Source organism: Erigeron canadensis, chromosome 5 (assembly GCF_010389155.1).
Source record: "Erigeron canadensis isolate Cc75 chromosome 5, C_canadensis_v1, whole genome shotgun sequence".
NCBI classification, from domain to species: Eukaryota; Viridiplantae; Streptophyta; class Magnoliopsida; order Asterales; family Asteraceae; genus Erigeron; species Erigeron canadensis.
The window spans coordinates 33,320,845-33,340,870 of NC_057765.1; the positions used below are offsets into that span (position 1 = coordinate 33,320,845).

The following is a 20,026-nucleotide window of genomic DNA, read 5'->3' on the forward strand; positions in this document are numbered from 1 at the left end:
TGTAAATATTATAATAATAATATATAATTTATAATTAAAATGCATTAAGATGAGCATTGAAAGAATCATTAAACAATGAAAATCGATAGTATACATTTAATGAAACGCTTAATATGTAAACGAATGAGTTAATGGAATGGATCAAAACAAAAGAAGAAAGATATTATATTAACCATTATCATAAAATTCAAAAAAAGATAAAAAAAATTAAACCAAAAATTGTACATCATTTTTTTTAGTAATATGAACGAAAGAATTAACATAACTCTTTCAGAAAGTTATGATATTATACAAAGCTCTTAACTCATATAAGATGAATATAATTTAGTGGTGATAAAAAAGCTTATAAACTTTAAATATTGCCACTAATGAGAATTCCAACTAACCAACGGCCTGAGCAAACTTTCATATAATCACCATTAAAAAAACGAAAGGAACCTCATATAAATGTTGAATAAAAAAGATAATAAAATATCATTAGGTATAGACGTGATTTTTTAAACTAAAGAGAATATATCATTTATCTAACGAGAAGATCTTAGATTCTTACAATATATTTATTTATTTATTTTAACATATATACCTTTATTTGTTTTCTAAATATATAGTTTATTTAAAGAAAAATATGGAGTTGACACATAAGATAAAATCTTATGTGGCAATTTTTTAAATTAGTTTTAGATTGCAAGAGGGCTTTAAAGTGGGTTAACTATTGTTTTATAAGTGTTATATATATACTAGTGTTCAGGCACGTTCATTGGACGGGTATGCATAAAATATATTAATCGAAGTTAAAAAATTGAAATTCAAGTATATTAAATCTCTATGACCAATATCACAGATTAATCAATACGCGACGAAAACTAAAAAAATGAACATATTAAAATTAACTCCATATAAATATTGATTCCAGTTTACCTTTTTTTTTTCAACGTTAGTTAAATAAAAAATTTACAGTTTGTTATATCTAAATTTACTACAAACACAAACAACAATTTTATACTAAACGATTTAGAGTTAATCTCAACAAAAAGAGAAACAAAAAGTGTATTTAAAAAAATACATACCCTTACATCAACAAAGACCATATCAAACATTTTGATATTCTAAATAAAAGTTTGAAACATAGAGTTGTACTGAAACTTACCCACAGGAATTTATAATGAAGTTTGACCGAGAATTAGTTTGTAGGATACTAAGTTAAAGTGATGGAATTTAATTCATGGGTACGCCGATAAACATGACTTAAATATTTCAAAAAAAAGTATAGTACTCTTTCCTAATAAATTTAGGATTAATTAACAAATAATATCGATATAGGTGATCAGGTAATTTTTTTGTATGAAATTAATTATTGGGATTAATTTGTGTAAAAAATATATAAAAATAGAAGATTAATAAGGAGTTAGTATTAGGCTAAAGGAGCAGGATTAGAGGTGTCAAGTGTATCCAAACCCCTCTTTTACTTATATTATATATATATATATATATATATATATATATAATAAGAAGATAAAAAGAAACCATTCCAATTCTAATTAAGGAATTAAAAAATACCGTTCAAGAAAATAAAAAAGATTGGTGAATAAATTTGTATTAAAAAGGAAGAATAAACACAACTAACTATCCATAAATATAGGATGGGAAAACCGATTGTTATCATTTTTTTTTATAAACTTTTTAGATTTTTTATTATAAGAATAATTTTTAAAAAAATGTATAAATTAGGAAATTAATGTAAGTACGACACAAATGAAAAAATCCCACATAGTATTCTTTCATATGTAACTTATTTGAATAACCGATTTTAAGTTATAAACACCACTAACATATGATTCATCAAATGAGATAATTAATTAACTTATGTATATAACTAATTTTAAGTTATAAACACCACTAACATTAATATTATTCTGTAGCTGCTAATTAAAAGCTCCAAGCCGGTTAATTTAAGTCTTTAGATACATATTGTTGATGAACTTTTACTCCATAGCTTCTCATGTTTTGATCAAAACAAAAAAAAAAAAACTTTAGTGGGAGAATGGATTAGATGGTGGAATGTCCTTTTCTTTTCTCGATATTTATATTTATCATTTGGAGTGCAAGCATTAAAAAGCTGCCTTGGTTCTTGGATTTTCACTAACTTTCTGCCTTTCTTGATGTGACTTGCTTGTGTTTAAATTCCATCATTTTCCTATTTTAAGAGAATCTTCCGTCCTTCGTGTAGTTATTTTCGATTTTTCCCTAATGTTATATACATCATCTAAGTTAAGATGATTAAGCTAGACGATGTTCTTCTCACAAACCATAAAATTTATAAGGGCTTTTTGACATGTGTAAAAAATGATTTGAGTTTTTGTGAGTGTAACATCATGATGTTAACATCATATAACATTTTCCCATGGTATATATGAAATATTACACTCAGCCCCTCATCTTCTTAACCTTAATAATTACCATTCATCCTTCAAGGACTAGTCTTTGTCAACGTCACATCAGTAAAAACACTTCAATGACTAATCCCCCAAAAACATACCCAATACACTCATCCTTCAAATATTAATCTTGGACCCACCAATTATTTAATTTACTAGTTTATCTAAATTTTACACTTTGAACCCTCTAAATTTATAACAAAACTATAACATACACAAATTAAAAATACTTCATTAATAATACTAAACATTACATTAGTTCATTAAAAAAAAACATTACACAATTTGTTTTAAAAAATTACAATACTTGATTAAAAAAAACACACATTAAAAACAAGGTTATTAAAAACTATTCACGGGAGGCGCCATATATGCTCCGTAAGATTATGACGAAGAGCATGATGCACATGTCGATCTCGAAGCTCCTTGCCGGTTCATTGCTGAAGTGTCATTTTTCCTCGAAAGTACGTTCAGGTATACCTGAATCATTGTCGTCTCCTTCCTCGAGTGAGCCTATGGCGTATCTCGCGTTTTCAACCTTCATGTTATGCAATATACACACGAGTACATTGTTCGACAAATCTGATTCACACTTTTCGATCTTGCTGGTTGAGTTAGAATGTGCCATGAATTTTGAAGCCTTCCAAAGGCACGCTCGACATCTTTTCGGGCACTTTCTTGATACTTTTTAAATTTCTTCCGCTTGTCATCTTGAGAGCATGAATACGACTTCACAAAAGTTGACCATTCTGGATAAATTCCGTCGGCGAGATAGTAAACTTTTTGTAGTGGGTGCCGTTAACAGTGAACGAACTATCAGGGGCACGATATTCAATGATTTCCCTAAATTAAATTAAATTTTAAGACAATAAAATATGAACATTTTCGTGATCTGCAATAAACTAAATTGAAACTTACCTAAATAAAGGCGATTGGTTGAGCACATTTTTATCGTTTTTCGAACCAACGGTGCCGAAAAAAATGCCAAATCCATAAATCGTATGAAGTTACCGCTTCAAGCATGATGGTTGGATGACCGTGATCACCACGCGTAAATTGACCTTGCCATGCCTTGGGTCAATTTCACCAAGGCCAGTGCATGCAATCCATGCTACCAAGCATGTCCAGGAAACCATGAAGCTCCTCGTGTCGAGCATACAAGCGTTGTATGTCCTCCGGTGTTAGTCTACGCAAGTACTCATCCCTGTAAAGTTCAAACACACATTTGCAGTAATAGTCTAGGTAACATCTGCTTGTTTCTTCACCCATCTGTAGATACTCGTCAAGCAAGTCGAGATTGTAGCCATGCCAACCGACGTATGACGCATACACACTTTTGGATTGTACTGAAACCAATCCTTCCCCGAGAATCGACGAGCTTGTCTTGCATTCTTTGAAAATGAAAGGGGACGTCTCATGGATGTCGAGATGGGTATGAAATTATATCGTTCACAATGCGCATGAACAAAGGCCCCGACATACAAAATTGTCGCCTAAAGCTCTTCAATGAATACTTTGGGTTTTCGCTAAAATAAGCTTCTATTAGGCGTCGTTCAGCACCATATCAATCTCTCTGAACGGGCATATGCGGTATGAATGGTCTTGATGATTTACCTTCTTCAAGCAAATCAACGTATTCGACCATGATGCCCATAAGCTCATATCGTCGGAGTCATTAGGAAACAAATCCGGTCTCGTGTACGTTGGTACACTCGAATGAAACATGTTCGTTCATGATAATTTGTGTATATAAAAGTGTGTTTTGGTATAATATATCTGAATATATCTGAATATATGAAAGAGTGGTGTGATTTGGTGGTTCAATTGAAGTGTATATATAGGATTTTACAAAAACTTGCCGCTAGGGACTAAAAGTGTCATTTTTTTGAACTGATTTTGGTCATAACAGCCGTTATAGGGGCCTGTTTCTGAAAGTTGTGTTTTGTCTCCTTCCTTAGCCTACTAGCCGTTACATTCAAACAAAATTAAAAAAAAAAAGAAAAACGCAAGTAACTTTCGTCCCTGGAAGAACGAAAAGGAGAGACGAGTGATGGGAACGGACATGGGATGAGTCTCACCCAATGGTGTGGACTCGTTCGTCCACTCGAACAAACCATGAACGGGTGTACTAGGGAGCCTCTAACATAACATTTGATATGTCATATATCCGTGTTAAACTTTGATTTTATATTTTAGCTTACCAAATTAATGACAATTATAATTTTCAAGTCCCTTGTACAATTTTAAATTAACTTTATTGGGATATACTACAAAAACCAATCAAAATATAAAGATACCATAAAATCAATGTTTTCTCCGACTCATCATAAGTATCGGTATCTTTTTCTGTTCAAAAAAAAGTTATCGGTATTTTTTTGTTTTTATTTATTCCAAAATTGAATATTCACTTTCATGTTTTAAGTATCTAAGTGTATCCAAAGCATAACTCTGACAGCTTATTAATTGTAACTTTTCTAAAGGTGTACGCCAATTTTATAACGAATATTTACAGAGTTAATGACCAAGAGGGTGTATTTGGAAAACTTAATTACCAAAATGGTGTATTCTTAAAAGTATTTATCAAAGTGGTGTTCTCTATAAGAGAATATCTATAAAAATGGTGTCTTGTTTATTTTTTTTAAACTTTTCTTTCTTTCCATCAATTTCAAAATATATTGCAAACGTGATTAGTATAAGCGAAAAAAAATATTACATGAGTAAAACAACAATATATTTGTTATTGTTAACATATATGTAGTTTTGAATATTCTTAGCATAAACTAAGAATTTATCAAAATGAAACCACAAACCTTCATGGCTATCATTTCATTGTGTAATATATCTTAGTAAAACAACAATATATCTGTAAAAATGGTGTTTTTTTCTTTGAAGGCATAAGTTTTTCTATGAAGAAATTGATTTTGTTATAACGTACTAATTGGTTTAAATTAATTCGTTATTTACTATTGATGATTCACGGATATTTTGTCCTTAGCCAAACAAAGTTCCAGCCCAAACATCATTACTTTTGTTGACATCGATCATTACTTGAAAGTCGTTAGTATATTATAGAGTGCAATGATATGAGCCACTATAAAATCATAAATGTGTACTACAAAAAGGAATTCAAACCCTAATTTATGATCATATCTTTCTCTTTTGATCTTTTCAATCTTATTATAGATTTTAAAGAGGATTATTGCAACGTAAGTACTAGGCGGTTGGCTTGCCAGGAAATTTACAAGGATGATTATTGAACAACATAGGATACAACTACAAGTAATCACGAGAATTGATATTTTTATTAAAAAATGACCAAAAAAGTTTTTTTAGCCATATTTTTGTTTCATAAAGATACAGAAAAAATATAGTTTATGCTAAAAATATTCAAAACTACATATAAACAATAACAAATATATTGTTGTTTTACTCATGTAATATTTTTTTTGCTTGTACTAATCACATTTGCAATATATTTTGAAAATGATGAAAAGAAAGAGAAGTTTAAAAAAAATAGACAAAGACACCATTTTTATAAATATTCTCTTATAAAGAATACCACTTTGGTAAATACTTTTGAGAATACACCATTTTAGTAAAAAAGTTTTCCAAATACACCATTTTAGTCATTATATTTTGTGACTAAAAAACAATCTTACAAATGTATCATATTGCCTACTGTTGTCCAAATTAATTGGTACTTGGTGTTCTCTCATAATATGTTATGTTTTTTAATGTTTGTGTTCTCACTTCTTGTTGCATTATATATATTTTACCAATTTTAGTTAAGTAAATATATGAGTATATAGGATGGCACTATGGCAGTAGTTTTCTTGTGCAAGTTGGAGTTGTCAGTAAAATTGAAAAGGGCAATTGGTAATAAGATTGTGACATTACATAAATGAAAAAAAAAAAAAATTTGTCACTGTTTATATAGTCCAAAATATAGTACTACAAAAAGAAACCCCTTTAAATTGATGGAAATTTTAAATTTTAAATACATGAATCAAAATGATCTTATTTTTTTGTGCAAATGATTGAGGAGAATTTTGTATCACATCAAATTAAAGTTATATATATTTTCTCTAATAAGATTTTTAACTCCATATTGTTATTTCTGTAACTTGCAGATCATATGATGGTCCAGTGGGTTCCAAATTCTTCAAGCGACAAAACCCAACATAACAATTTTACAAGGCCCAAGATAGACACCATAAAAAAAACAATGCAAAGAAAAACATTGTATTTGTCTAATGGGAATATGGGATTAATCACTAAAAGATCAGGTACTTTTCATTTTATACATATAGTTGCCCAACAAATTAGAATATTGATATATATCACCCACAAACTTGTAAACTTTGTACATGGTTGATCAAAACGACCTGCTATAGCCGGTTACACTCTATTGAACTGATGTGACAGCTTAGCTGGTCATGACCCACGTCACGTCATGACCAGCTAAGCTGTCACATCAGTTCAATAGAGTGTAACCGGCTATGGAAGGTAGTTTTGGCTAACCATGTACAAAATTTACAAGTTTGTAGGTGATACACCAATTGGGAGGTACTGCCCAAGGAAAGGAAAAGGTGACTTCCGGATCAGGGATAATAAATAAAATAGAAACAAGATTTCTAGTTTATTGGGCAACCATGTACAAAACGAAAAGTACATTTGGTCTTCCGGTGATTAATCCCTTGTCCAATTCTTGTTCTAGGACTAGCATTAACAACAAAATTTAGAGTTTTTTCGTATGTTCAACACAAAATAAAGACCCTAATTCGACGGGGTTCAACACAAACTAGAGTTGTTTAAAAATTTAAGTCTTGGGAGCCCGTTTTCTCCAACTTGCTGATCTTAATTTATCAACTGAAAAAAACCTTGGAATGCTTAGTAAACTATTGGCCCTAGTAACGCCTTCAAGAGCTGACCATTCATGTTCAGAGGTTGATATGCATTCGGCTAGGCTCCTTTTAGACTCTCCAATGCTCTTTTCGGGTAGCTTTTCTTTAACTGAGTCGATACCAGCCACAATCTCACTACTACATTCTCTAACCGTACCCGAATGCTCAAGAGTAGGTTGATCAATGTTATCTTCTTGATTAGTTACATTATGGTCATAATTTGGTTTTTGCACTTCCTTCTCGAGAGTTTCTGGTGCAACGGGCATTGGCTTTTGATCAAGAAATAGGCAAACAACAGCACAATCATCGGTTTTGGAAGTTGGAAATTTGAGCTTCCATGCTTTTGTAGCACAGTCGACAAGAGCTCTTGCAGCAGTCGATCGGCTAGGTGCTGCAGCCACAATGTCCACTGCTTCCTTGTTAGATAGAACATCCCATACCTGATACAAAATTAACATTATCTGGACCTATGATACTCAGAATTATGTATGTACATGTCACAAAGTTATTAAAAGTTTATACTAATGCCACCCATATATTCAAAGGGTTACGCTCGGACCCTTAAAGTTAGCCTATGTAGCAGAAAAGTTGCAGAGAAAAGAAGGTACCCCATCAGTCGCAAGAATTACAAACTCATCTTTCTCAATTATACGGTGGTAAAAGACATCTGGAACAGAAATTAAGCCATAATCCTTTAGACAGAAATCACCAAACGCTCTAGCCATGGCTAGACCAGGTGTATCACTGTGGGGCAACCATACACGAGAAACCTCTGGCTCATCTTGTAATGCAAACACCCTTCCATTGTATTCCTGGATCCTGGCCGCTTCTCCTAAAATCAAACAATATAACTATGTGAGTATTTACAAGTTCTTGGATTTACGCTTTAGTTTACAAAAACATAAAATCAAAGTTACTTGGGAGATTCGGTTTCAAGTCAATAGTCAACTGGCAAGCAGTCAATGAATTATTTTCGTCTCTGGTTGCCAGCACTGCTCTTGAGTCACCCACATTTCCAATAACAAGATCTTGACCCTGAATAGAAAAACCATAAACTACATGAAATTCAAATCACAAAAGATGCTTCTTGTTGGCAAATGATTAAACAATCAATGAAATTAACAAGGTTTTATATAGTTTTTAAACGATTAGGTACGACTGTAAGCATCAATATCACATTCTAATATATTATAATCATTTAACAATGTAGCATTACCTCACCTTAACAACAACTAATGTACATAAACTAAGTTCTAAAACAACGAAAAAGATACCTGCTTGATCAAAGCGACCGTGGTTGTTCCACTGCAGAAACAATCGATTAAAGGATTGTTCTTCAGTTCTTTATCAATCAACTTAAAAGATTTCAATATAGACTTTTTAAGTGGCAAATACTTGTCAGGGATCATATTTGTCTCTTCAACATCTGATTGTCCACACCAATATTCTTCTAATAATTCTTCTTCAACGCTACTCTTTTCGTTTTCACAATTCTGATCAATGTTATCGGTATTCATCCATTGTGTTGATAAGAAAACAGGAAGTGAGTCGCGAACTTTCCTAGCAACCATATGACCATAAGGACCATGCCCATCAAATACTCCACAAAACATTGCATCACCCTTTGAGTTGAATTTCTGATTTAAAAAAAAAAAAAAACAATCATACCAATATCCTCATAATTACGAACTAACTCAAAACACATGTAGTTTTCTTATGCTAGAAAGACAAATATTCATACATACACACATTTGCAATTTGTCCATCATTAGACCACAACTCATATTGATGGTCAACTTGAATATGCTACCTTAAAGAACATTTTGGACCAGAATATTCCACAAATCACATGTAGATTGCTAAACACATAGTCATAGTTTGCATTACAACACATATATAAATGTAACAAAACTTTCATCATTCCAAATTATATATTCATGTAATCATGTTCTATACTAATTATATACTATCAAAGTATCAATCTCTCTAACTTTCTATAGTGATACTAGTAGCTAGCCATATCCTTTTAGCACAATGTCAATCAAAAAGGCTAAAATTCCTAGAAAAAGTTAAAACGTTATCTTTTGTTCTTACAGTGACCGACACCCGCGTTGATGCATACCAGAGTCAACGCGGGTGTGGTTCGGTTTTAAGAAGAAATAAATTTCATTTTCTATTCTTTGTACTATCTTAATTTAGTCTTTTTATTTGATCATGTCTCAATTTTATATTCTAAACATAAATGAAATAATCTATGTATATATATAAGTATGAACAAAATTAAGAAAACTAACTAACCTCCCAAACGATCATGGCATCTTGGTTAGTTCCTTTTTTGCCTTGTTGAGTATGCAAACTTGCCGTAGTACAACAACCATTACTATAAAGTCTACCAGGAACATGGACGAGCAACCGCTCTTCCGTCCCGCTGCCGGCGCCGGAAAATATGAACTTAGAGCCACGTTTGGAGCTGCTCCACCATTTATGACCATCATCTTCATCTTCATCATCAAAATCAAAATTACTTTCAGTATCTTGTTTGTCTCTAGCAGCAGTTGTTGAATAACAAGCACCCATATGTATATATATAAAAATTAAAGTTTAAGAGAATATTATAAAACAATGAGAAAAATGAAAACTTTGGTTATAAAAAACCAAGAGAGTTTGATAGAAGAATGTGATGGACAAATTGAAGTTTTGAACAGCTAACGTCCAAAAAAAAAACAACTTTTTCCAACCTTGTTGTATATGTATAATGAATACAGATCAACTACCAGAAAGAGAAGGTGTATCATGTGTATGTAAATAACTAAAATACTATCATTTTTTATTATATATATTTTGCAAAATTAAACCGTTATGATCATTATTGTTTTGCTATCATTTTGTAGTAATAGTATTGTATTAAACAACCATGGTCTACAAACAACTATGGTAGTTGGTAAGAAGTAAGAATTGACACCCAACTTGGGTATTAAGATTATATTTCTGAGTAAATGACAAAACAAATATTTAATATGGTTTTATCTTATTAGAAAAAAAAAATTCATATTATTATAGCATATGTTAGTATGAAATATATGTCATATATTTAAATCTTACTCTATGTTCTTTTAACATGGGATGCAGATCAACTACTAGAAACTGCTTGGAACTATTTCGCAAAAACAAATTGTTATTTGTAGCAAATCATCAGTAAACAATCATGCATGGTGTAGAATTCTATAATGAGTCGGGAATTTATGTTAATGAATGGAGATTAGCGTGTCTTGTCATGTTGCATGTATTTTACTTTTGAATGGATTAATGTGCATATAATAAAATAAAATTTTAATTCTTGAGAGGATGATAGTTCGTGCAATGTTTTGTTGGTTGTGTTAGTTGATAAGTAGAACGAAAGTAAACTTGATATATCATGTAGTTTATTAGCGTAACAACAAACCGTACGTTGAATTTTCATGAAATCTGTGGTTAATGTAAGCTACATATGGTAGCCGATTTAGCTTAGTTAGGCCTGTGCTTATAGCCCATTTTCCGTGCGTCTCTTGAACGTCCGACGCCGTGCCGGGCCTAGACGCTGGTAGCACGGCTGCGTCTAGGCCGGCGTCTCCTTGGTGGCGTCTAGAATCGATCGCACGTCTGGTGTGTGTGTGGGATCCGATCAATGGCTCCTTTGATGAAAATAAAAAAGAAAAACATTTTTTTCAAAATTTTTTAAAAGGTAACAGCTAGTTTGATGGGTTTTTTTTTGTTTTTTTTTCTCTTCTCCTATACATACCACTATTACACAACCATTTTATATCACACTATCAAACATACATACTTTACTCATTTTCAAAGCATTTCATTCACACAAAAAATGTATAATTTATCAGCATCCTAGCTCCTCTTCTAGCTCTGATTACGAAGCAACCGAATACGAATCAATCAATCGAGCTGTTTCACAGATGAATGCAATTTTCAATCCCGAGGCAATAAGCGTTTGTTTTAACGTTATCTTTGACAAAGAAGAAAACGAGAGCCAAGCAGCTTCAAGTTCTTCAGCACCCAAGTTAACTAGAAGGGTGATCAATCGAGATCACCTTGGTGCTGCAAAACTTTTATACGCTCATTACTTTGCGCCTAACTGCACCTACCCACCCAACATGTTTCGTAGAAAGTTTAGAATGCGAAAGGAAATGTTTCTTCGCATAGCGCGAGATATACACTCCTTTAACAGCGTTCAATCGCTACCCAAACACTTTCAGTTTTTCCACAAAGCGCCGACGGATGCTTCTAGTCGTCCTGGTTTTAACATTTTTCAGAAATGTATTTCTGCAATACGCTAGTTAGCGTATAGCTATAAGGCTGATGCTTTGGACGAGTACTTGCAAATGGCGCAAGATACTGGGTACCAGTGTTTAGACGCTTTCTGCAAGTGTGTGATACACATGTATCAAGAAGAGTACTTGAGAAGGCCAACAGAAGTAGATATCCAACGGATAACTACTAAACATGAGCAGGTTCATGGTTTTCCGGGCATGCTTGGTAGCATAGATTGCATGCATTGGGGGTGGAGGAGCTGTCCGGTGGAATGGCAAGGGTAGTACACGCAAGGCGACAAGGGGAATCCCACAATCATGCTTGAAGCGGTTGCTTCATATGATTTGTGGATCTGGCATGCTTACTTTGGCCCTGCTGCTTCGAACAACAACATCAACGTCCTCAACGAGTCAGATTTGTTCGACGATTTACTTCACGACAGGGCTCCAAAAGTAGAGTTTTAGGTGAATGGCTGCCAGTTTGGAAAGGGATTTTACCTAGCAGATGGTATTTATCCTGAATGGGTCACGCTTGTGAAGTCTTTCAATTGCCCAATGGACCCGACAACCTCCAAGTTCAAGAGGTACCAAGAAGCTGTAAGGAAGGATGTCGAGCAAGCATTCGGGGTTCTTCAAGGTCGTTGGCAGATTGTTGAGCAACAAGCCCGGGCCTATAGTGTGAACAAGATAAAACGTATCATGTTATATTGTGTGATTCTGCACAACATGATCGTTGAAGATAACGGGCGCGCAATCACAGCGTTTGAAGAAGAGTTGATAGCTAATACTGTGCTCCCAACTCGCACGTGGGATGAAAGGTGTTCAACACAGCTTCGTATGTACGGGAGTTGCGTGATAGAAGGAGTCATCATGAACTCCGCAATGCTCTGATTGAACATGTTTGGAACCTCCCGGAACGCGGCCGTCAACGTTGATGCGTAGTTCTTTATTTCCTAATAATGTGATTTTGCACAATTTATGTTTTTTAGTTTAATTTTTAAGTTTTAAAATAAATGTAATGTGTTTTATGTTTTTTTTTATTATTGTAATGTGTTTTTTAATAATATAATGTGTTTTAATTATAATAAAATATGTTTGTTTTAGTTTTGTGAAAAATGAAAATGAAATAATAAAATAATGGATTAATAGTGTTAGAAGTGGGTTAGAAGTAGGGGTAATAAGTAGGAGTGTGTCTTGGTATGTCTAGAAGAGAGAGAAAAACTGATGAATAGTGTTAAACATGGGTTAGACGTGGTTCCTTATAAGGAGAGGCCTTATAATGTTTTTAGCTTAGTTATAATGTATAAGTGGGTTATTTTGAGAACTCATAAAAAAAAAAAAAAAAATCTGGACCACACATTCTTTCACTCTTCAAATAAATATGGAAATTCATCCAAATCATTCAAAATGTTTTATCTCACAAACCTTAAATCGTTAGACGAAACAAAAAATATGGGTAGTCTTAAAATTTCGTTATCTTTTATTAGAAATCTAATTCGATATACTTTTGACGACTTTTTAATTTTCGATTTCTTTTTGGTACTTACACATGTGTAGGTTGAACAAAAGTTATGATTCGGAGCGGGCTTCACCCTTAAAGATATTCATAAACCAAAACTGGTGGGGGTGATAGGTCATTGAGGGTGATAGGTCATAGGAGCTGACCGGTGATGGGTGATCTACCTAACGGGCTCCGTCCTTAGACGCTATGACTCTACCATGGACTGACGGGCTCCGCCCTTGGCCACCATGGCTCCGCCATGGATTAACGGGCGTTGTCCTTTACCTTCATTGTTGTTTACATATGTTCATTTACTAATTTGCATGTGAAAACAATGATCCTACACATGTATAGGTACACAAGTACAAGGGGAAAAAAACAAAAATTAAAAAGTCGTCGAAAGTATATCGACCTGGATCTCTAATTAAAGATGACGAAATTTTAATACTACCCATACTTTTGTTTCGTCTAACGATTTACGATTTGGAAGATAAAACATTTTGAATGATTTAGATGAATTTTATTATTTAATTGAAGAGAGAGAATATGTGGTCCAGAATGGTTTTTGAGTTCTTTTTTTTATGAGTTTTTAAATAACTCTTCCTCTATAATGTATATCTCAACTATGATGGAATAAGATGAATACTTTTTCTGTGAAGGGATCAAGTGAAAACCACTAAAAAACATCTCTAAGGGCACCCTTAAAGTTAAGGGCCACCATCTCTTGGATCGTCGCTCATCAAATTCATATCATTCTCATATGCGTCCGGTGACACCCCCTTTAGAACGGATGAGGGCAACGTCTGTACCGTATCCATACATTTTCAACACATATACCATATGATTTTTTTATTTTTTATTTTTGAAGGGGTTTTTATTAAAAAAATTATAAAATTAAAAAAACAATCAAAAATTAAAAAACCACACCAAAAAGGAAAAAGAAGGAGGAAAACTAATGGTTCTCACATTAACCCTACTCTACTTGTTCTCTAGATGTTTTGGTTTTGACCATCAAGCTTATTGCAGACAGGGAAGGGGTTAGTCGGGTCACATAAATGTTAAGATTGGCAAAATCCTGTACCGGTCAGAATGGGTTGAGTTGGCCCAAATCATTGTGTATATCTTCCTGCTAACTTGTTATTTATACACAAAGAATCTCTATTGGTGTCAAAATTACATGTTCTATATATGGGTTGCTTATATGTTGAAGGGTTTTTTTTTTGTGGGTAAAAGACTATTTAAACGCGGTAAAATTTTGTTAGACCTTTATGTGATTCTAGATTTCCAGCTGGTCGGGGAAACATTAGTTAGTTTTGATCAATATACATATATAGCATCTTAGTGTGACCAACGCCAATGTGCTTGGAGTTTCAAAAGTCCATGCTTTCATGTGTAATAATAAGGGTGGCAAAGTGGGTGGGTCTTGCTGTTTGGGTAACATTGTTTATAAACGCCTTCTTGGACAATTTGCGGGAAAAAAAAAAACAAAATATGGTGCTTGAAGAAAGAAATTAAAATTAAAGCCACGTATAACGTACGAATATGTCTTAAAACAACAAATAATTAAGGAGATCGATGGTTCTATGTACATTTGTACTATCTAATAAAACAAAGCACCCATTTTAGGCGCTTAATAAATATATTAGTAATTGGTACGTGTTCATTGTTGGATTCACAGGTCCTTACTCACACACAAGACACACTCAATGTATGTATGAATTTTAGACTACTGTAAATAAAAAGAAGAATGAAATATGCTTTGAATTGAAAAGTCTACTGTATATGCATCATATGATATGTATATATCATGCATATAATAGCAATAATCCCATGCTTCGAAGCTTGTCACATTCAGGAGGAGGAGTTGGATGAGGGTCTGTAGTAGTAGTAGTGTTGTTTGTAGTTGAATTGCCGTCGCCGCCGCAAGCTTTTAATGCTTTTTTTATGTAGTCATTGACAATAGCAATCTCGATTTTGTCTCGTTCCGGAGTTCCTTGAGGAAACCATTCATTCATTAAACATATGTCAGCGGGTCTAACATAAAACTCAATCCCATATGCCCGAGTCTTCATCTCTATCACATACTTGTCTAGCTTGTTTTTCAAGATGATACGGAGACGTATCAGGATCCTTATATATATGCTTGATAAATATGATAATAAACATACCCAATAAATAACAAAATAAAAGGGAACGAACACAAAGGGAAAAGCGTCACATGATGATTTTTTGCAACCGTCGGGCTTCTCGATCTCATCATTATTAATCTCCAACACTACATGATGATTTTTCCAACACCTTCTTCTTGATCATGTGTTGATGTTGTTGTATCACGATTCAACATATTGGAATAATATTTAGTGAGATTAAAAAACCCGGACAAAAAACTATAATTAAAAAAGAAACCTCACGAATACGAAAATTAATCAAGTAAAAACAGAAATATATATGGGTAATTTGTGGAATTAATATTTCTCGTATTAATCTCTCCAACAAATTAAAGGCCTTGATATAACATCTATCGGTGATGTGCCCACTGTGTTTGAATGAAGTTGAAACTACACATCATATTTTCTCCACATGCTATATTGCAAGTAAATTGTGGAGACTTGTCACGGCTTGATATATCTTTTGGTGCATTGGATAATCTGAGTGACATCCTTCAGCAAGTCGATAATATGCATATTAAACTAACCAAGAAGATGTACATTGAAGGAATAATTTTTTGTTGGCTTGGGCTATTTGGAAGCATCATAATGAGAAAGTTTTCTCTCAAACACATAAGCGCTCAGAATTTTTGTTTGATTTTATCGTGACCCAATCTCACTTATCTTGATGTGTCGTAGGATGAGTGGTTTAAAAACCCTCTTCTTTTCTTGTAAGTGTTCGTTCCTTGTAATTGTAATTGCAACACTGTTTGGGATTTAGTGCTTTGCTAGATGTCTTTTTATTTATAATATATAAGCCGTTCAAAAAATAAAAAGAATTAGTTAATTCGTTTGAGTTTTTCAATTCGGATGTTCTTACATGCGTGTCACCTTCTCTGTATATATAAATCCTAGTTTCCTTACAATTACTAACCAATGACGTAATATTTGATCGACACGTGTCCTTTTAATTTATTTATTTTATTAATTAGTTTTTATAATTGTATTATATAAAATTAGCTTTTTAATTGTATACTGATTTATTTTTCTTATTAGATTTAGAATTAAACTTTAACTTTTGGCTTATATATACAAAACATATTGTAACCTTATTTGATTGATTGTTTTCTCATTCATAAAATTGTCTTTTCTTTCTCAATTCTTCAACTCTTATTATTTATATAACTTATAATAAATTATTAACCTAAAAACTTAATAAAATAAAAAAGCATTAAAACCTATATCTCAAAATCGGTTGAAATGGGGATTAGAACCTAAGACTTATAAGTCACCATAGAAATTTCAACAAAATAGAAAAAGTTTTTTGTATCCTTACAAAATCTTTAAAAAGTTTTAAAAGGTACGAATAGTTAGTTGTGAGTTCGGTAAAACAATATAGTGAAAAATAACTAGAAAGCTAAAAGAGAAGAAAATAAGGTTTTTACGTTATCTAATACCCCTTTATAAAGAGGATTGATTAAGACATTAAGTATAATTTTATTCCCAAAATACCCCCACTTTATCTCTATTGTTCTAAACTTACCATTCCACACAAAAAAAACACACACATCCTAGAAACACATATCCACACAAACTAAAAAAATCCACCGGTGTCTTTCTTTATTTTTCTTCTGATTCCGCCGACGCCGGAGTCAGATTCCCACCAGTGTTTTTGTTTTTTGTTTTTCTTGCATGTTTTGTATGTGATCACCGTAAAGCCGCCACAACGTGCGGGCACCAGGCTAGTAAGTTAGAAAACATATTATCAGTTCATAAGGTAATTTTCGTAATTGATTTTGGAAAAATCACAATATAACATGTTTTAGTTATATATATTCCTTATATATACGAGAAATCTTGTTAATTAAACATTACTTTTGAAGATCAAACATCCATAATCAAGGTCACTTTTTTCTTTGGTAAAAAAAACAATGAAAAATATGGAGTATATTAAACTCTTTTTTCACTATATATCTTAACAAAAATCAACCAAACCTTTCCCCAATCCATCCCCTTATCCTATCTTCTCCATTTCACCCCCTCATCCAAAAACCCACACACAAAATCTCAAATTTTCATTTCATTTCATCAATGGCGTCTTCAACTCTTTCAACAATCACTCTCCGCACTTTCACCTCCTCACCACCACACCAATCCCCACTCTTTTCCCCAAAACAAACCACCGTCGATTTCCCCCTCATCCGTCCAACAACCACCACAAAGCTCTCCACCCGTTTCCGCCCAATCTCCGCCGTCGCGACCGACGAAACCGTCACTAAACTAGGCGACGACATCTCCAACCTAACCCTAGCTCAAGCCCAAACGCTAGTGGAATACCTTCAAGAGAAACTAGGCGTCACCGCCGCTTCCTTCGCTCCCGCCGCTCCTGTTGCCGCTCCTGGTGGTGCGGGCGCTGACGTGGCGGAAGTTGTTGAAGAGAAAACTGAATTTGATGTCGTCATTGATGACGTCCCTAGCAATGCTAGGATTGCCACTATTAAAGCAGTTAGGGCTTTGACTAGTTTGGCTTTGAAAGAAGCTAAAGAGCTGATTGAAGGCCTTCCTAAAAAGTTTAAAGAAGGCGTGTCGAAAGACGAAGCCGAAGAGGCTAAAAAACAACTTGAAGAAGCCGGTGCTAAGGTCTCCATTGTTTAGAATTTCCGTCTTTTACTTTTTTGTTTAATTATAATATGGATGGATTAATATCGAGAATTCGGAGTTAAATCACTTTTGCTTTGTTTCATACTTTTGATTAAGCCTTAATGCAATGCAATGCAATGTGATGTTGTTATTATTTAGTTTATTATCTTGTCTTTCGGTTTTGTAGTTGAAGCTTATGAATTGTACGAATTCGTGCTAATTAAAGTATGTTTGTTTCGTAATATCTAAATGACATTTTGATAGCTCTTGTTAGGGATTAGCTTTGTTGAGCCGTTAATAGAACGCAATTGGACAACAAGCTGAGCTGTTAATACATTTTGCTTAGCGTATTCAAATTTCATAAACTCACTTTCTTATAAGAGTTTGAACTTATAGGATTAGATAAACAATAGGGTCATAAGCCGGTAGAAATGAGCTTGTTGGCGTTTTGAAATTGCGATAAGCTTGAAGATAAGGTAAGTGAAAAAACAGAACACTCCCTTTGGTTTGGCTGAACCCAAAAGAGGGACAAGTAGGCGGTAGAGCATCATAAGCTTTAATCGTGTTTGTTTCACCGAATTTACTGGAATCTGATGGAATTGATTCCAATTCCATTCCTTAGTGCGTTTGGTCCTTCAAAGAAGGAGGAATCTCATTTTGTAGGAATGTAAACATTCCATCATTTGATGGAATCTCCATTCCTTAGGGATAGAGGAAGGAATTTGATTCCTTCAGTCACTTGAATTCTTAAAAAATCAAAAACATTCCGTCAAATTCCGTTCCTTCAAATTCCAATTCTTTCGAAAGATTCCATTCATTCCAAAACATTTTGTGAACCAAACGCGGTATCAACTACATATCTTTACTGATATACTTCACTTCAGTTGGGTTGAAAGAACACACTTTGAGTTTTTCAAACATGTATGTTGGTTGTTTTATGAATCCATCAATCCCGACAACATATAAACTGGAAGGGTCAGCTAATTGAAGATGAACGACTCATAAGGAATGATGCAAGAATTGAGTCATTATATCCACTTTTACTACACACACTCGATTAATGGTTGCGAGATAGCAAAATAAAAACTTCCATTGTGTCTACAAATACAATCTCAACTGGTTTTGATAACCTTACAATTTACCAGGATAAGCTACATTTGGCAACGCCAACGCCAGGGAAGATACCAAAAACTTCCAGTATGTCTACAAATAGAAATGAACTAACGAGTAACTAAACGAATGAATTTTTTGTGTTCATGCCCGTTTAGTTAACAAAAGAAACAAACATAAATGAACTTTTTATGGAACGATTCATGAACTGTTTGCTGAATGTTCAATCTTGTTATTCTAATAAAAATATACACGTCAAAAATTAATTGGAGTCATAAGCCACAAGAATGAGCTTTTAGTGATTTGAAATTCTGATAAGCTTGAAGATAACGTAAATAAAACACTCCCTTTGGTTTGGCTGAACCAAAAAGAGGCACAAGTAGGCTTAGAGCATCATAAGCTGTAGCGTGTGTATGTATATCTAATCATTAACATTCGAGCATTTTATTAGAGATAGAAGGCAAACGAGCAGCAGGCTATACTCAATCCCAACAACATATAAACTGTACAGGGTAAGTTAATTAAGATTAAAATCTCATAAGCAATAATGCAAGAATTGGGCATAATGATATCCACTTTTACTACACACACACTCGATTAATGGTTGCAACTTGCAAGATAGCAAAAGAAAAACTTCCATTACATCTACGAAAAAAACTAATCTTGTTTTGAGAACCTTACAATTTGCCCCGATTAAGTCTCCAATCTTCATTCCTACAAATAACGAGTGTACAGATACAAACAATACAAGAAAGCTGCATTCGGCAATGCCAAGTCGATAAAGGACCTATGATATGATGTAATTCCTCATATTATCGTTTAAAATCTATGTAGAAGATAGAATTGATGTACTGGATATAATTAAAGAGAGATGATACCAGTACCATGTTTTTTTTATTAATCTATCACACGTTATTATTAAAAGTAGAGAATGAATGAAAGCATTTATGTGAAATCAATTATAAATGGGAGAACACCAACAATTCAA

At 33.3% G+C, this 20,026-nt stretch overlaps 4 protein-coding genes across 4 annotated transcripts; 3 read left to right on the plus strand and 1 right to left on the minus strand.

Moving 5' to 3' along the window:
* Window positions 1–7,046: 7,046 nt before the first annotated feature.
* Window positions 7,047–10,055, minus strand: LOC122600104 (probable protein phosphatase 2C 66). Its single transcript, XM_043772764.1, has 5 exons — window positions 9,638–10,055; window positions 8,614–8,976; window positions 8,257–8,374; window positions 7,948–8,171; window positions 7,047–7,779 (listed from the first exon to the last, which is right to left on the minus strand). Exons 1-5 carry the CDS (start codon window positions 9,914–9,916, stop codon window positions 7,255–7,257), a joined length of 1,509 nt encoding a protein of 502 aa, XP_043628699.1. The 5' UTR covers window positions 9,917–10,055; the 3' UTR covers window positions 7,047–7,254.
* A 1,231-nt stretch (window positions 10,056–11,286) lies between these two features.
* LOC122601632 lies at window positions 11,287–11,925 on the plus strand. The gene is made up of 2 exons (XM_043774379.1): window positions 11,287–11,559; window positions 11,668–11,925. The coding sequence occupies exons 1-2, from the start codon at window positions 11,287–11,289 to the stop codon at window positions 11,923–11,925; spliced, it is 531 nt and encodes a 176-aa protein (XP_043630314.1).
* A 33-nt stretch (window positions 11,926–11,958) lies between these two features.
* LOC122601633 lies at window positions 11,959–12,531 on the plus strand. The gene is made up of 2 exons (XM_043774380.1): window positions 11,959–12,093; window positions 12,181–12,531. The coding sequence occupies exons 1-2, from the start codon at window positions 11,959–11,961 to the stop codon at window positions 12,529–12,531; spliced, it is 486 nt and encodes a 161-aa protein (XP_043630315.1).
* A 4,741-nt stretch (window positions 12,532–17,272) lies between these two features.
* LOC122599275 (50S ribosomal protein L12, chloroplastic-like) lies at window positions 17,273–18,091 on the plus strand. Its single transcript, XM_043771759.1, has one exon. It carries the CDS (start codon window positions 17,380–17,382, stop codon window positions 17,941–17,943), a length of 564 nt encoding a protein of 187 aa, XP_043627694.1. The 5' UTR covers window positions 17,273–17,379; the 3' UTR covers window positions 17,944–18,091.
* The last annotated feature ends 1,935 nt before the right edge of the window (window positions 18,092–20,026 follow it).

Bases quoted from the DNA above. Each gene is read 5' to 3' on its own strand.
- LOC122600104 (XM_043772764.1), bottom strand. From the start codon at position 9,916: ATGGGTGCTTGTTATTCAACAACTGCTGCTAGAGACAAACAAGATACT. The intron at 8,977-9,637 runs GTTAGTTAGTTT...TTTTTAAATCAG, and splicing joins ATGCCATGATCGTTTGGGAG to AAATTCAACTCAAAGGGTGA. The intron at 8,172-8,256 runs GTAACTTTGATT...GTTTGATTTTAG, and splicing joins CTTGAAACCGAATCTCCCAA to GAGAAGCGGCCAGGATCCAG.
- LOC122601632 (XM_043774379.1), top strand. From the start codon at position 11,287: ATGAATGCAATTTTCAATCCCGAGGCAATAAGCGTTTGTTTTAACGTT. The intron at 11,560-11,667 runs GTTCAATCGCTA...GCAATACGCTAG, and splicing joins ATATACACTCCTTTAACAGC to TTAGCGTATAGCTATAAGGC.
- LOC122601633 (XM_043774380.1), top strand. From the start codon at position 11,959: ATGCTTGAAGCGGTTGCTTCATATGATTTGTGGATCTGGCATGCTTAC. The intron at 12,094-12,180 runs GTAGAGTTTTAG...ACGCTTGTGAAG, and splicing joins TTCACGACAGGGCTCCAAAA to TCTTTCAATTGCCCAATGGA.
- LOC122599275 (XM_043771759.1), top strand. From the start codon at position 17,380: ATGGCGTCTTCAACTCTTTCAACAATCACTCTCCGCACTTTCACCTCC.